The 17,475-nt window shown below is 45.8% G+C and overlaps 1 protein-coding gene across 1 annotated transcript in view; it reads right to left on the reverse strand.

Moving 5' to 3' along the window:
* Positions 1-17,475, reverse strand: part of OSBPL3 (oxysterol binding protein like 3) — a 909,495-nt gene that overhangs the window by 189,619 nt on the left and 702,401 nt on the right. The window contains exon 17 of the mRNA XM_086941688.1: positions 11,635-11,772. Coding sequence (XP_086797814.1) covers positions 11,635-11,772 — 138 coding nt within the window. The remainder of the gene's footprint in view (positions 1-11,634; positions 11,773-17,475) is intronic.

Here is a 17,475-nt window from a genome sequence, read left to right on the forward strand (position 1 = left end):
CAGTAAGGTTAAGATACTAGGATGGGAATCCTTAGGTTTTAATTAAGGGCTAGAAACCAAACATGTGAAGTAAGGAAATTATCCTGGCTATTATCAAGGATTAAGGAGAGGACTGGGGTAGATGTAAAGTTTTAAGGCATTTCTAAAAGTGCATTATAAAAAATAAAAAACAAAAGTAGTGGTTTGTTTAATTGTAAATGTATACTTTTTCAATGAAAATGTTTACAATCAAATAGTAATTGAAATGTTCATTGAAATGTAAGGTATAGACTAATATAACTTTTTCAGTGAAAGGGGTAACACTAAAAAGTGCCTATTAAATGATAGTTTAGCGAAATATACTGAAATAAAATTACATACATTTCTGAATTCAAATACAGAATGCCCACATGAGAACATAACACATTCACACCAGAGTAAGGTTTCTGATCAAAACTGGTACATAAGGGGGTGGTGATGGACGGAGCATCTGAATCAATCAAACACTCACACCCAGTCAAAAGATCTGGGTTCAATCCATCACCGTTCTTTAGCCCACTCTGCCACCCCAGTTCAGACATGGCTATATGCAAATCCGTCTGACCCTGTGCCTCATGGGAACAGTCCAGCCCGAACTGCCAAGCCATGTCTTCCCTGGACCGGAAACAAGCTTCCGAGGACCGGTTTCTGGCATTCCAGCTGTCTTCAGCCCGGCTTGCTTGAATCCAGTGGCAAAGTGAGCAAGGGACTCACGTCTGAGCATACCCTGCCACACTTATGGCGGCCAAAAGCGGTACAAAAGGGGGTGGTGATGGACGGAGCATCTGAATCAATCAAACACTCACACCCAGTCAAAAGATCTGGGTTTAATCCATCACTGTTCTTTAGCCCACTCTGCCACCCAAGTTCATACATGGCTATATGCAAATCAGTCTGACCCTGTGCCTCATGGGAACAGTCCAGCCCGAACTGCCAAGCCATGTATTCCCTGGACCGGAAACAAGCTTCCGAGGACCGGTTTCTGGCATTCCAGCTGTCTTCAGCCCGGCTTGCTTGAATCCAGTGGCAAAGTGAGCAAGGGACTCACGTCTGAGCATACCCTGCCACACTTGTGGCGGCGAAAAGCGGTACAAAAGGAGGTGAGCATGTTTATTTAGTCCACGGCTAATGAGCTTTAAAACCTGTAGGCAAAGTACTAATCTGTAAGCCAAAAGCAATGGTAAAGATGTCAGTATTTAGAGGGTTGTTACATAGCAGGTAAGTGCTTCGCAGGTTAGATTTCAATATATTTATATTTTGGTACTTAAGCTCACAAGTAAACAAGAATTTAGTTTAACGTAAATATACAGCATAAACATAGGCAACGCTTTGGGTTGTGATTATCACAACCCGGAGTGCTGCCTACTTTTGTACAGCATATGGAAACAGGAGTATTTTCTGAGAGGCTTCACACCATCAACAAAAGACAGTACATTGGGGTAACAGTGAAACACTTTGGAACACACAAAAAAAGATGTACACACACACACAAACATACATATAAAAACGTATTTACATTTTATTTAGAAAGTTATGTTTCTTAAAATATTAAAGGTAATTATTAAATCTAAATTAAATGTAAATTATTTTTATAATTAAAATGAAGTATTACATCTATATAAATGTCAGCATTTTGTTTTCTTAAGTAAAATTGTCAAATTGATTTTAAGTAAATATTAAATGAGTATTTAATTAAAACGTTCCAAACATTTATGTTGATTTCAATTTTCTGAGTTTTTACAGAGGTAACCAAACGTTTTTATGGTTCAGGAATGGTATGTGTGGGTGTAATAAAGGGTTTTTAGGGTTCAAGGATGGATAGTGTTAAGGTGTGATAAAGGTTTTATAAGGTGTAGTAAAGTTTGCTTTTTTAAGGTTACTAAGAGTTTTTTTAGCAATCGGGGATGGGTAGAGTACTGGCCTAGTAGGGTGTTTTTAGGGTTCAGAGATGGATCATGTATTGGGGCAGTACAGGGATTTTAGGGTCCAGGGATGGGTAGAGTCTAGGCGTGGCAAGGTGTTTGTATTGTTCAAGGATAGGTAGTATATTGAGGTAGTAAGGTTTTATTTCGGGTCAGAGATGGGTAGTGAATGGCATTTTAGGGTGCAGGAATGGGTAGTGTATTGGGAGAGTAAGTTTTTTTTGGTACAGAGATAGGTAATGAACAGGTCTAGTAATTGTTTTGAGGGTAGTGTATAGGGTTAATAAGTGTGTTTTAAGGTACAGATATAGGGAAATGTACTTCCCGCCACCCCAAGGCTTTGTTTCAATGATGTGCGAGAGGGCACTCGGACCTCCCGCAGCCCCTGAGACCGCCACCCCGGATCTTTTCTTAATTATTTTAATTATTTGCGGGGGCACCCGGCCCCCTGCTGCCCAGGGGACCGCCACTCCCCGGGGCTTTTAAAAAAAATACATAAACCTGTGTGGGTGGGCTAGTTGGCTCCCAGGGACCCTCAGGATTCAAGGGGACTTAATCCCCCAACTTAAAACACACCACAGGAAACATTTTCACACTTGTCACATCAGGCCCTACCCTCCCTCCCCCTTCACCACTGTGCAAACAGGCCCTCTGGCGTGTTTTAAGTTGGGGGGTTAATTCCCCTTGAATCCTTAGGGTCCCTGGGGGCCAACTAGCCCACCAGGTACCTCAAGTAAGCGCCACAGAGCTACGTTGCAGAGAGGTGGTCCAGGGCCACGCCCCTTTTTATACCTCTCTGCAACGCAGATCTGTGGCTCTTACTGGAGGTACCTGGTGGGCTATTTGAACCCAAGGAACCCCCAGGATTCAAGGGGACTTAATTCAGGCACTCTCCTTGTAGTATTCTAATGTTTCAGTAAGTAGCTATGTACTCATGCAATGATCCAGGCACTAACTGATCCCTGGTACAATCCCTTATGCACTACCATATAGTCCTCTAACCAATTAGACACTTATTTGCTCCTTCAATTCCCCAGGTAGTACCCATGCAGTCCCGCAATCGCACTGTCACTCCCTGTGCATGCCCCTTTTTATACATCTCTGGAACGCAGCTCTGTGACGCTTACTGGAGGTACCTGGTGGGCTAGTTGGCCCCCAGGGTCCCTCAGGATTCAAGGGGAATTAATGTTCTTATCTAATCACTCCGTCAAAACCCAAGCACTTATAAATTCACCATGCACTCTCCTGGCAGCACTCTAATCATCCAGTCACTACCCATGTACTGCAATCCCTTGAGGACTACTTATGCAGTCCAGTAATCTCCCTGGTACTCCCTATGCAGTCCCCCAATCATCCAGCCAGTCCTATGTCCTTATCCAATCAGTCCGCCAAAACCCAAGCACTTATAAATTCACCATGCACTCTTCTCGCAGTACTCTAATCATCCAGTCACTACCCATGTAGTCATGCAATGATCCAGGCACTAACACTTGCACTGCTACAATCCATGTGTACTACCCATGCAGTCCTCTAACCACCTACAAACTTCTCATTCACTCCTGCAATTCCCCTGGTAGTACCCATGCAGTACAGCAATCACCCTGTCACTCCCCGTGCACTCCTCCAGTCACTCAGCCACTACTATGCACTAATCCAAACACTCTGCCAATACCCAAGCACTTATAAATTCACCATGCACTCTCCTGGCAGCACTCTAATCATCCAGTCACTACCCATGTACTGCAATCCCTTGAGGACTACTTATGCAGTCCAGTAATCTCCCTGGTACTCCCTATGCAGTCCCCCAATCATCCAGCCAGTCCTATGTCCTTATCCAATCAGTCCGCCAAAACCCAAGCACTTATAAATTCACCATGCACTCTTCTCGCAGTACTCTAATCATCCAGTCACTACCCATGTAGTCATGCAATGATCCAGGCACTAACACTTGCACTGCTACAATCCATGTGTACTACCCATGCAGTCCTCTAACCACCTACAAACTTCTCATTCACTCCTGCAATTCCCCTGGTAGTACCCATGCAGTACAGCAATCACCCTGTCACTCCCCGTGCACTCCTCCAGTCACTCAGCCACTACTATGCACTAATCCAAACACTCTGCCAATACCCAAGCACTTATAAATTCACTCAGGCACTCCCCTTGCAGTATTCTAATGTTTCAGTCAGTAGTTATGTACTCATGCAATGATCCAGGCACTAACTGATCACTGGTAAAATCCCTTATGTACTACCATACAGTCCTCTAACACTTACACACTTATTTGCTCCTTCAATTCCCCAGGTAGTACCCATGCAGTCCCGCAATCACACTTTCACTCCCTGTGCACTATTCCAGTCACCAAGCACTACCATGTACTAATAAAAACAACTATAACACATATAGTAGTCAAAGACTGACAGGGGGATTGCTGGAGTGCCTAGGTAGTCCTCAAGGGATAGTAGCACTACATCTGTTAGTGGCTGGGTCATTCCCTAAGTACATGATTAGTGACTGGATGATTAGAGTACTGCAAACAGAGTACATGGTGAATGTATAGGTGCTAGGGTATTGGATCAGTGATTGGATAAGTACACAGTGCTGACAAGGTGATTGGAAGAGTGTTCACAGAGTATAGGGGGAATGCTGGAGTGCATAGTTACTGCTCTGGTGATTGTAGCAGTGAATGTATTAGTACCTGGGACATTGCATGAGTACATGTGTACTTCCAAATTCCCCATGCACTCTCCTTATACATGGTTAGTGACTGGATGATTAGAGTACTGCAAAGATACTACATGGTAAATTTATAAGTGCTAGGGTATTGGAGCAGTGATTGGATAAATACACAGTGCTGACAAGGTTATAGGAAGAGTGCTCAGGAAGTGACAGGGGGAATGCTAGAGTGCATAGGTACTGCTCTGGCGATTATAGCAGTGAACGTATTAGTGCCTCGGTCATTGCATTAAGAGTGCACAGCGAGTCAAAGGGGGATTGCTGGACTGCAAGGGTAGTGCTCTTGGGATTGTAGCACTGCATGAGTTAGTGCCTGGGCCATTGCATGAGTACACAGCCATTGCGTGAGTAACTGGATGATTAGAGTGCTGCAAGGAGAGTGCATGGTGAATTTGTAAGTACACATGTACTCATGCAATGTCCCAGGCACTAATACATTCACTGCTACAATCGCCAGAGTAGTACCTATGCACACCAGCATTCCCCCCTGTCACTACGTGAGCACTTTCCCAATCACCTTGTCTGCACGGTGTACTTATTCAATCACTGCTCCAATACCCTAGCACTTATACATTCACCATGTAGTATCTTTGCAGCACTCTAATCATCCGGTCACTAACCATGTGTTTATGCAATGACCCAGGCACTAACAGATGTAGGGCTATAATCCCCTGAGGACTACCTATGCAGTCCAGTAATATTCCTGTCACTACCTATGCACTCCTCCAATCACCCAGCCAGCACAATGTACTTATCCAATCAGTCCGCCAAAACCAAAGCACTTATAAATTCACCAAGTACTCTCTTTACAGTACTGTAATCATCCATTCACTACCCATGTACTGATGCAAGGGCCCAGGCACTAACACATGCACTGCTACAAACCCCAGAGCACTACCCATGCAGTCCAGCAATCCCTCTGTCACTCCCTGTGCACTCTTCCAATCACTCTGCCAGCACCATATACTTATCTAATTGCTCTGCCAAAACCCCAGCACTTATAAATTCCCCATGCAGACACCTTGCAGCACTCTAATTATCCAGTCACTATGCATGTACTCATGCAATGGCCCAGGCATTGACTCATATCAAATACAGAGGAGGTCATTCTAATCACAAGGGTACCCCAATGCATAGTGTTCCCTAGTGTATGTATGTGTTTTCACTGTATTCTAAATGTCTTTTAGCATAGCACTGGCACTAGGCCTGGTTAGTCAGTCAGTTACCACCAGTACCCATCAGCAAAGAGTTGGGGGCACAGGAGGACTTTCTGCTCCTCTGTTGGTTATTTCTGCACATCTCTTGCTTCTTCCTGCACTTTTCTTCGTCCTTCTGGACTTCTGTTGGCACTTTCTGTATTTGTCTTGCTTCTTTCTGTGCTTTTCTTCCTCTTTCTTCACATGTCCTACTTTTGTAGGCATAGTTAGAAATTGGCATTTAAAAAACCTTTGAAATTCACTGAAAAAAAACCCACAGGTTTCAGGGACGTTATTGTTAGACATTTGACTCGTACAAAACCAGAGAAATTCGGCCATTATAGTTAGTTCAGCTAACTATAACTAGCGCCTCCGCAATGCACTGCTGATGTTACATATTACATAATTCATGACATGGTCAGTGACATCACTGATGACATCGTCCATGTGATTATCTGATGCACCTCCTCTTACCCTAATATAACATTTGATACACCCACTCTAAAATATAGACTACCATTTTTGAAACCATAGACACACCAATACCAGTCAGTACATACCCACTCACTAATTCCTAGGTCTACACACACATCCACTCATTCATCCATACAGTCACTCATACATGCAGTCACCATCAATACAGCATTATCATATGCACTCACATACCTATACAGACACTCACACACCGCCACTCATTCATAGAGTAACTCACACGCCTAGACACTCATGCAAACAATCAATCACACTCCCATTTACTAACCTATACAGTTATACACACACCACCTCACTTATTCAAACATATACTAACACATATTTACACTCTTCTACAATAACAAATACAAGCACATACTGATCCATACAGCGACTCAGCCCTTGCCACTGTACCTCGCATCAACAAATCCACCATGGGAGGTAGATCCTTCTCCTACCTGGCAGCCAAAACCTGGAACTCCCTTCCCACTTACCTTCGCCTTACTCAGAATCACCTAGCATTCAGAAAGCAACTTAAAACGTGGATATTTGACAAGTAATTCCCCACCCCTCCTCAAGTGCCTTGAGACCCTCTGGGTATGTAGAGCGCTATATAAATTCTTTGACTTGACTTGACTTGACATATATAATCATTTATACACTCCAACACTCACATATACTGCCTTTCACATATGCAGTTACTCACTCATGTACCACTGAGGCATCCATTCACAGAACCAACACACCCATACACAAACTCACTCATACAGCCCTTCACAGATGCACTCTTGAACCCATACACCCAGTGAAACATCGACTCACACATCTATGCACAGAGTCACACCCCCCACCCACCCACACAGACACTCAGGCACCCATACAGATACTCAGACAACCAATCAATAACCCCTATAGATCCGCATTTAGCTACTAACCAACCCATGCAACTTCTTACACACCAACTACCAAACTAAACTGTGTGAAAGTCTGTAGCAGTCACTAATCCATGCATTCAGTTAAACACATTTAATCACTCACTTATAGTCAGTCACGCACCTACTAAATCATCCATCCAGACACTTATACACCCACTCATTCTTCAATAGACCTTGACAAATCTATAAAACATATTTAAACTTTATAGAAACACACAGTCACTGGATGATGTAATTTGAGATTTCATCAGTGATGTCATTTGAGATGTCATCAGTGATGTCATCAGTGATGTCATGAATTATACAATATGTGACGTCATCAGCAGGGCATTGTGTGGGAGTGAGTTATAGTTAGTTGAACTAACTATAACGTCCGAACTTCTCTGGTTTTGTACGAGTGAAATGTCCAACTAACCATAACGTCCCTGAAACCTGTGTTTTTTTCAGTGAATATATATATACATATATATATATACATATACATATATATATATATATATATATATATATATATATATATATATATATATATATATGTTTTCTCTTGCTGTGCTCGAGCATTCCTTGCCCCTCCAAATCGAGAGTTGCGTCGTCGTTATAGACTGCTCGGGCTGAGTCTCAATAATAATTTTTAAAAAATGACAATGCTGTGTGCAGTTTTTAAATTTTATTCTCTGCCGCTACCAAATGTGTTTCGACTGCCAAGCAGTCTTGGTCACTGGTAAACAAAGTTGGAAAACGCGGCCATTTTAAAATGCATATTGTGATTTCTCATAAAACTATGAACGCGAGTTCTATGGAAAACAGACTCGTAGTTTAGTCATAACATGTTACTTTTCTTTTCAGATTTCAGCATAAAATGATAAACACTTCCTTTAATGCATATAAATTAACACCTTGGCTGCTAGGCGTTTTCCCCCTCCTGTGCTGGGAAATCCCTAGTGCCATTTGTTCATGACGAGCTCAGCTCGTCATCAGCACACGACACCCGTGGGTGATGACGAGCTGAGCTCGTCATCAGCATCGAAAGGGTTAATAAGTTCGTAAAATGCTTAGTTTGTAAAATACAAACTACAGTAGCCACAAAGTAAAACATTGCAATGTAATGGCAAGCAAGCACCCTGTGAATCCGAGATATAGCGTACCACAATGTGAAAGCATTGAGGTAACGGACATTAATTGTAAATGTAATAGATAATCCATAGAAAACTGACTCTTCAAATTGCTTTCCTTTGACCAAAAGTTAAACACTACAGATTACTTTTAAAAAATTGTTTTTATTCCTCCTAAGAAGTTTGAAGCTGAAAGAACATTTCTGGAATATGCACCAACAGGTTTAGATCAAAATGGGAAACTAACTTGGGAAACAAGTATTATTATTATTATCAATATATGTTTCCACGTTCAAGAATTCTCGCCTAGTTTTGCCAGGACACCCATAATATGCCAATGACAGCAATGGTTGAAGAGGCATCCAATGTTTTAAAATACAGTGGCTCTACTTCTTAATAATGTGCACAAAAGCCACATCTCCTGTGTGCTGTGTGTCACCCTTTCCTTGCCCATTTAACTTATTTTAGTCCTTTGTCCATGTATTTGACTCACAAGGAGATTATGGATCACTATATCGAAAATGTGTCCACAACCACATTTTCGAATTTGGCTTCCCAAAAATGTGGATTCTCAATGATTCCAAGATTTAAAGCAATCTCAAATGTGCCAGATACATTTTGCTGTTCGCTCTTCATGGACTGGAATTGACTTTCGGACAGTTTAAGAAAAGAGTTCGACATTTTCTGTTTAAAACAATCCAGACATAAACCTATGGACGGCATCTGCTGGTGGGACAGCAGACACTATAAGATTTGTTTAGAATCCCCTGTTTTCAAGTTTATCATCTTCTGAGTTCACGAAGGTAACTGTTTTGAGGAATGGTATGGAGATACCCAATCCTTCACAAACTCAGATCAACACACCTCTGTTATACAGGACCAAACAGTCCTCTGAGGTGACTGTAGAGTACCATATAGTGTTTTATAAGAACCATAAGATATAGCTAAGTACTGTAAATATTTAATAAAGTAAAACTAGCTCTCTTATCTAAACATTTGTTGATTACTTTCCAAATGATCTTTCAAAGAAATGTTTTCCTTTTTCATATAGGCGACAAGCAATTTTCTCTCCAATCTCTGAACATTAACCTCTAATGGACACCGTCCGTGATGTGCACTGCAACTAAATGTATATATCGAGATTTCTTATTCCATCTTGCACCTACAGACAATTAGTTTTTTCAAGTGCACATATATAATCAAATTACAATCTTTAGTCTTGTGCCTTTTTATGCTTTGGTTATTATATCCCTAGTTATCTGATGTCCCTGGAAATCATGAAATTAACGTAGCGATATGAGCTGTGCTTTATATCAACTCATTCAAACAATTTTCAAATACTGTCCATGAACTAAACAAAGCACCTTATTGGGATCCTATCATAAATTCAGTGGTCATACTCCGATCTGGTACAAATGATACTGCGATTAGGATGTGCAATATTACCACTGCATTTAAAATGTTGGTCCTTAAATGGGGAAAAGCTAGTCATTACAATGCTACTGTATGTTTTGGCATTAATATGAATGTAGGTGCAAGTACCCTTTACTCTGTAGTAGCCTTTCATAGATTCTGGTGAATGGATGTGTAATTATGATTGCACACAAGTACTCCCAGGCAGAAGCAATAGCAGAAATGAGTGCTTATTGGATTGCCACATATTACAACTTTTTTCAATTCGCTCTAAAAATGGTTATAGAATAGCTGCAAAAGGACTCTTCTGTTTAGAACAAAAAAAATAAAATGCCTTCTGATTTCAGAAAAGTGTTAGGACTGTAGTAATGCAGGATAGAAGAAACCTGTGGGCAAAATAAATCAGTAATTTGAACAAAGCTGTATACAATTTTTAGAAAATGTTCACACTCCAGGCTGAAGCGCATCTACTTGGAAATCTGTGCTTATGAACAAATGCTACTGAAATGCAGATGGCGTGCGGGTGCAGAAATACAATTCTTCGCTACCTCTCTGAGAGTGCCAGGTTACATTATTATGGTGCACTGAGAGGTTGAGGCGCTCAGCGAAGACGACAACAAAAGTGCTGTCTCCAGTACAAGCGCAAACTTCAATCTGCACAGAGGACTACACAGCACTAAAAGAGACAGAAAGGGTTTTGAATTCTTGGAGGGGGTTGGGGTAGAGGTGGGGCAGAGACCTCCATTTGGTGGGCAGTTGTTTTGTGACTGTACCCATAAGTGGGAAAGGAACAGGGGACACCTGACACCATTGGCCTTCCCAAAGAGTTCCCACGGGGGTGAACGGACAATGCGCTACTTTCTAGATAGTGCACATTTTCAGCAACGCAAAAGAGTTTGGTCTTAAGCTAGGATTGGTAGTAGAGACAAAGGTGTTCCCACATCTGCTTAAGGCCACTTCCCCCACTACTAATGATGGAACGCTCCTTTGATATTCAACATGTACAGTGCAGCAATAATATGAAAAAATGTGCCCAAGCAATGCAAATGCCTTTTGCAACCTTGACTAACAGTTGAGATTCTCTTTATCTCTCTGTCACTCAAAATATAAACATGTGTAATGTTAAGTAAATATATGCAAATGTAATATATGTAAATGCCTAAAAAACAACTGCCCAGTGTGCAGTCTAGTACAGCTCCGGCTACATGGTCTCAACCCATATCACCCGCTTGCTTCAGTTACCACATACAGCATATCATGTGGCATGATGCCATCGATGCAAAACAAGACTCAGTCGAAACAGGTCCACACTGCATCGATGACCTAACCACACCCTCCAACCCCACTCTCCATTTTTCCCTAATGTGGTTTTATTCTATTATATAGAGCCCTTTTATGAGCATCGCCTTGGGAGGCCTACTGTGTTTTTCAAATAGTTAAAAATCCATGTCCTCTGTTCTGCTCCATGAATGATCAAAAACTGGTATGACAATTTAAAAATGAAACAACGTCATGCAGCAGCTGTATTGGTCCTGGAAGTGTTTCTGACACAAGGCAAATCGTGAAAAAGAGCTATAGAGCAGCGACTTCATTAGGCACATGAAATACTGGATGCCGGAATAGCAACAATGCACCTCTTTTGCTTGAGCCTCGTGTCAGCGCCTAGTTTCAGCAACAACCTAACTCAGCTGTTTCATGACCCCGTTTCGTAACTTTGTGGAACCTGATGTAAAGTGCTCTGGTACCTTCGTGTCTAGGCAGCGCTATATGAAACTCATTAAATAAATAAATTAATTAATAAATAAATTCAAAATGCCAGGGAGAACCTTACCTGTTCTGCAATGAATCTAAAGCCTTTTTCTTCTTTGGTGAATTCATAGGTCTCTCCGAGCATGGGATTAAAAGGCTTGCTTCCCGCTCTGTAGAAGCTGGAGGCGTAGGCAGACACCGCAAACGTCGCAACGTAGACCTACAAAGAAACGAATGGGAGCGAGGTCGTCACTGAATCATTTCCTGAGTTATTGTGAAATAAGATGGTATCACAAAAAAACAAAACCCTTAACTTAATGCAAAAACAGTGACGTTATTTAGGATGTACCTTTCAAGTGGCATTGCACAAGTGTGCTAATTTACATGTATGCTGAGAAATAAAGTACAATAAGCCAGCATCAAACTCAGAAGGCAGTCTGTGAATATTCAAAAACAATACAAAACATACATTAACACATTTTTTAGGTCTGAACTTTAAGATAACTTTATTATCTTTCTCGCCAGAATATTGTTTATCTTCCCAAAAAACGATACATAATATACATACAAAGAGGGCTTTTGGTCAGCTGGCTCATCCACTGATCAGTTAAATGGTCATTCACATTTTGCTTCTGCCCCCACGGCATACAACACGGACAATGGGTCGGACTACATTACCCACTGGCTCCCTTCACTTTGAGTGACTGCACAAAAACCATGGACTTTGTTCACATCCGCCTAAAATAGTTTACTTGTCTTCAGTGATAAACCTGTGTGCTTGTTTTTGTTTTATTGTTTTTAATATTAACTTTAAAAAGCGAATATGAATTACCTCCAGCACTTTGGGAGCTAAGTGATTTATTTCCTGTCTCCTTTTTCGAAGTATAGAGTGTATATGTGATATAGTAATATCATTCAATCAATCCATCAGTATTCGTTAAGCACGGCTTATCACCCCGGGGGGTATCCAGGCGCTGGGGAGCGGTGAGCCTCAGCCAAAGAGACAGGTTTTGAGTTCCTTCCTGAAGTTGGCGAGTGAAGGGGATGTTCGTAGGTGGAGTGGGTGGTCATTCAAGAACTAGGAGGTAGGAGAAAGAGCGGCCTCGACTGCGGCTCTGTCAAATGTGGGAAACGTGAGCGAGGGAGGCAGATTGGAATGTCTGGGTAGTTGGTGGAAAGCCAGATGGTGGTTGATGTAGGACATTATCTAAATGTCCCCAGGCTCTTTTGGATTCTTTAAAATGCGAAGCCGCGGCTGCGGCCTGGGTCTCCGGAGGCCTGCGGGCCGGAAGAGCGGAGCTCTTGTGGACTTGGCCCGCACAGGGGGCCTCAGTGAAGGGATCGGGGGCAACACCGGCCGGAGGGCAGCGCTGGAGGAGTCTCCACGGCACGGCGTGCATCGAGCTTGGGCCTGGCCGAAGAGGAGGCCTGTAACTATCCCGGCACCATGGGCAGTGACGCAGCTGGTGGAGGTGCGCAGACCCGCCGGGATCGCCCGGGTTACTGCTGATAGACATTGTGCCCTTGAGGGGAACGCTGGAGCTGACGGGTTGCCCGGGGACCACGGCGAAGACCCACAAGTGAGGAGGCAGGGGGAGGAGGCGATCCTGGCAGTGTAGGGCCTGCGCCACGAGGCCGTTGGTCGGGCTCCGAGGCCTGGCGCTTGCTCGCTACACCACCGTCCGGACTAAGGAGGGCGGCCCCATAGCCTTGGAGGCCCGGCAGCAGTGCCCCTCCGTGATCGACAACGAGGTGCGATAACACCGGAAGGCCCACTGAGATGGATCCCCCAGGAGAGAGGGGTGAAGGGCGTCACCTGTAGGCACTCTGGGTTTGGCTACTGAGAGCAGCTGGAGGAGGCCGGACCCGCAGCTATCGAGGGGTCTGGCCTGGGAGTGAGGAGGTCTCATGGATCCATTGGACATGAGGGCCTGAACGGACTGCACAGATGCCTGGCTCCTCAGCTACCACATAGAGTGTGCCTATGGAAATTGCAGCCTCTGGGGCCCTGGGCGGCCAGCCACCTGGCCGGTGACTGTGGGTGCTTCGGGGGAGCGGACAGACTGCGGTGGTCACTGGCACGACCTGAAGAGTGGACGCTGGCGTGGGCCTTCTGGGGTGGCACACCCGGACATTGAGCGAGCGAACCCCTACGACCCCATCAAGTGGAGCCACGTGTGGTCACAGATCAGAGGCCTGGTTGGCGGCAGAGGCGGTGGGCAGCGGTGCTGCCTGGCAGAAGAAATGGCGAACCAGAAAGGTAGTAAGAAGAATGAGCGCACGCTCCCGGAACTGCTTGGTAGGTCCCAGAACAGGGGGGACTGAAATCAGCCATCACCGAATGCAGCGAGTGGTTCGCAATCGGCAGGAGGTGGTGAACCATCGGTCACCAGGTCTTTTCTGGAGTCGCTCTTCGGCACATTGCGCGATGACTGTCAAACGCTAAAGCAGGAAGTTGCCGGGGAAGTCCGTGAAATCCGGAGAGAGGTGGATGGCCTGGGAGAGAGAGTGGCCACGACAGAATGCTCTACGGAACGGCAGGACGAGGAAATCACGCAGCTACAGCAAGAAGTGCTGCGCTTGAGGGACTAACAGATGGACCTCCAGGCCCATAATGAGGATTTGGAAAACCGCTCCCGGCGGAATAACATAAGGGTCCGGGGAATTCCATCAGCGGAAGAGGGTTCGGATGTGGTGGGATACCTGCGGGAACTCTTTAGAGACATACTGGGCGAAGCGGCTGATTTCCCAATAAGGATTGATAGGGCTCATAGAGTGGGACCCCGGAGACATGCTAATGCCCCTCCCCCGGATATTTTGGCCTTTCTTCCTGATTTCCCACTGAAAGAACGAATCATGGCGGAGGCCCGGAAAACACCTTCACTGGCCTTCCGAGGGCACCCGGAGGCCTTGTACCAGGACTTGTCTGTGATCACCCTACAAAAACATAAAGCGTTTAAGATAGCGACAGACTTCCTAAAGCAGCACGAAACGCCTTATACATGGGGTCACCCTTTCCGCCTTATTTTTAAGTGGAACGGTGTGGTACATCAGCTGAGGTCCCTGCAGGACGCATGTGAGGTGTTGGGGATCACTGCGGAGGAAGAGGAGTCCGCTACGCTGCGCAGAAGACGCACCTCGGAAGACGGATGGCGCAGGGTCTCGAGACGTAGAACATTGGCGGCGCCTCAACGTCCCAGTTCGCCTACCATCAGGGCCGAAATGGCGAGCGTCATCCAAGCGGCTGCTGGAGACACTATGATGAATGATGGTGTTGCGCTGACAGCGTGAGATTGCTCCGGAGGGAGAACGACATAGCATTGCAGTTATCGCAGGCTTGGGATTCTGTAGGGCGGGGAGGGAGCGGAGGGTGGAAGGGTGTGGCTGGACGTCCACTTCGATACTTTACCACGGACTTGCCCGCAGGGACATGGCTGGGACAATTCTTCAGAAGGTGTTGGGGGTCCTGGTAGGGGAGGGAGTTGGGGGCAGTTGGGGGTACGGGAGGGGTGCGGGAGGAGGGAGAGTTGGGGAGTTGGGGGACAGGGGGGTTGGGTGTTGGATGAGGGGTGGGGTGGGTTCAGTCCGTTCAGTGCTCTTGTTGTTTCCGCGAAGACCCGGTGAGGGTCATGTCGCTGCGTAGACACACACCGACCCTCCCTAATGTGGATTTGCAGCGTATGTCACTTAGTTCTGACTTCTCATGGCATCCCTTAAGGTTGTGACCCTCAATGTCAAGGGGCTTAACAACCCGGTTAAGAGGAGGGCAGTCCTGTCCTTGTTAGAGAACACTCAGGCTGACATTTGTCTCCTCCAGGAGACTCATTTACTCACACGGGATTGCCATAGATTACGATCACGCAAATTCCCCACGCAGTTTTTCTCCTCGAACACCACCAATACAGCTGGGGTGGCGATTTTAGTGTCGGCTTCGTTTAGGGGGAGGTATTACACAAATTCGCAGAGCAGAAGGGGAGACTCTTAGCGCACAGGTTTAAACTGGGGACCCTGACATTTACCATCGGGACGATATACTGTCCGAATGAACAACAGGATAGCTTCATGCGCTCAGCACTGGTAGACATAACAGCATCTCCAGATAGACACATTATTTTGGGTGGTGACTTAAATATGGTGTTTGACTCAGCGACAGACAGGTCAGCCCAATGGTCCCCACAGTCGGGGGAACTCTCACAGCTGACAAAGTCCCAATTGGCAGACCTGGATTTTCACGACCTTTGGCGCAGCTTGCACCCTGCAGACCGGGACTACTCTTTCTACTCTCACACGCATAAGACGTACGCCAGGCTGGACCACCTATTGGTCACTGGCCCGGTCCGTGCTTTGGCCACGACATCGGAGATGGGGGTCATTTCCTTATCGGATCATGCGCCGGTCTCGGGGTCTTTTTCTTTGCCAGCTGATCGGGCTCCTCGCGGGATCTGGCGCCTTAGAGACGCTCTCTTACATAGGAAAACAGTTGTGCAGCGCGTTACGGAGGCAATCAGGGACTTCCAAACACACAATGACAACACAGACACATCAGTAGCAACTCAGTGGGCCGCACTTAAGGCGGTAGTTAGAGGGGACTTTATTGCGATCTCCTCGGCGGAGAATAGGGATCGGAGGCAGAAACGGGACGAACTTACGCAAAATGTCAAAGAACTTGAAGAGGTGCATCGTCGCACAGGGGCCCCCAGGATCTGGAAGCAGCTGAAGGCGGCGAGGAAACTCCTGTCCTCTTTAGATATGGATATGGCGGAATATGCGGCGCTGCGGCTGAAACATGCTTATTATACGGGGGGACAGGTGTGGTCGCCTCCTGGCGAGCTAACTCAGGGTGACCCACGAACGCCAACGGGTGAAGGAGATTGTGGTGGGGGATGGCAGGATAGTCTCAGACGACGCACAGATAGCAGAAAATTTCCGCCGTTTCTATGCTGACTTGTATACAGGGGAAGGCCTGATGGCGCAGGAGACGGAGGACTACTTAGACTCTGTTACCCTCCCTTCCCTAGCACCGTCCCAAACGGAATATCTGGAAAAAGAGATTCGGACGGAGGAGGTTATTACCGCCATTTCTAAGCTTAAACACGGTAAGGCCCCTGGCCCAGATGGTTATAGGGCGCTCTTTTACAAGACGTTTAGTGCCACGCTGGCGCCTATTCTGACGAAACTATTTAACTCCTTCTCCGAACCGGGGGCGATCCCGCCAGATCATTTACAAGCCACGGTGCCGGTCATTCCCAAACCAGGGAAGGACAGGGCCCAGTGCAGCTCGTACCGTCCGATCTCCCTTTTAAATGTTGACCTCAAACTGTACACCGGAATTTTGGTGGCCCGCTTGGCGCTTTATCTGCCGGGTCTGGTGGAATCGAATCAGGCCGGGTTTGTGCCCGGGAGGCAGACGGTGGATAACACCAAGAGAGTGGTACATATCTTGAAAAAGGCGTCGCGGGTCCCCGGAGAAAGAATGCTATTGTCGGTTGACGCTGAAAAAGCGTTCGACCGGGTGCATTGGCCTTATTTAGTGCGGGTGCTGGAGAAGATGGGCATCGGCGGGAAATTTCGCTCTTGGGTGTTTAATTGCTACCGGTTCCCATCGGCGGTAGCGCGGGTGAACGGCTGCAATTCTCGGAGGTTTAATATTGAGCGAGGCACCAGACAGGGATGCCCGTTGTCCCCACTCCTCTTCGCTCTGTATATGGAGCCTTTTGCCCAGAGAATACGGCAGAACCCAGACGCGATCGGCGTGAAAATGGGAGGATATATACACACGGTCAGCCTTTACGCCGACGATGTGATACTGACCTTAGAGGAGCCGAGGCGTGCTTTGCCTGCGTGCGTTGACGAACTAGAGGCCTTCTCCCGGGTGGCAGGGTTCAAGATGAACAAGGGGAAATCGGCGGCCCTGGATCTCTCT

This window comes from Lissotriton vulgaris, chromosome 10, assembly GCF_964263255.1.
Source record: "Lissotriton vulgaris chromosome 10, aLisVul1.2, whole genome shotgun sequence".
Classification (NCBI taxonomy): Eukaryota; Metazoa; Chordata; class Amphibia; order Caudata; family Salamandridae; genus Lissotriton; species Lissotriton vulgaris.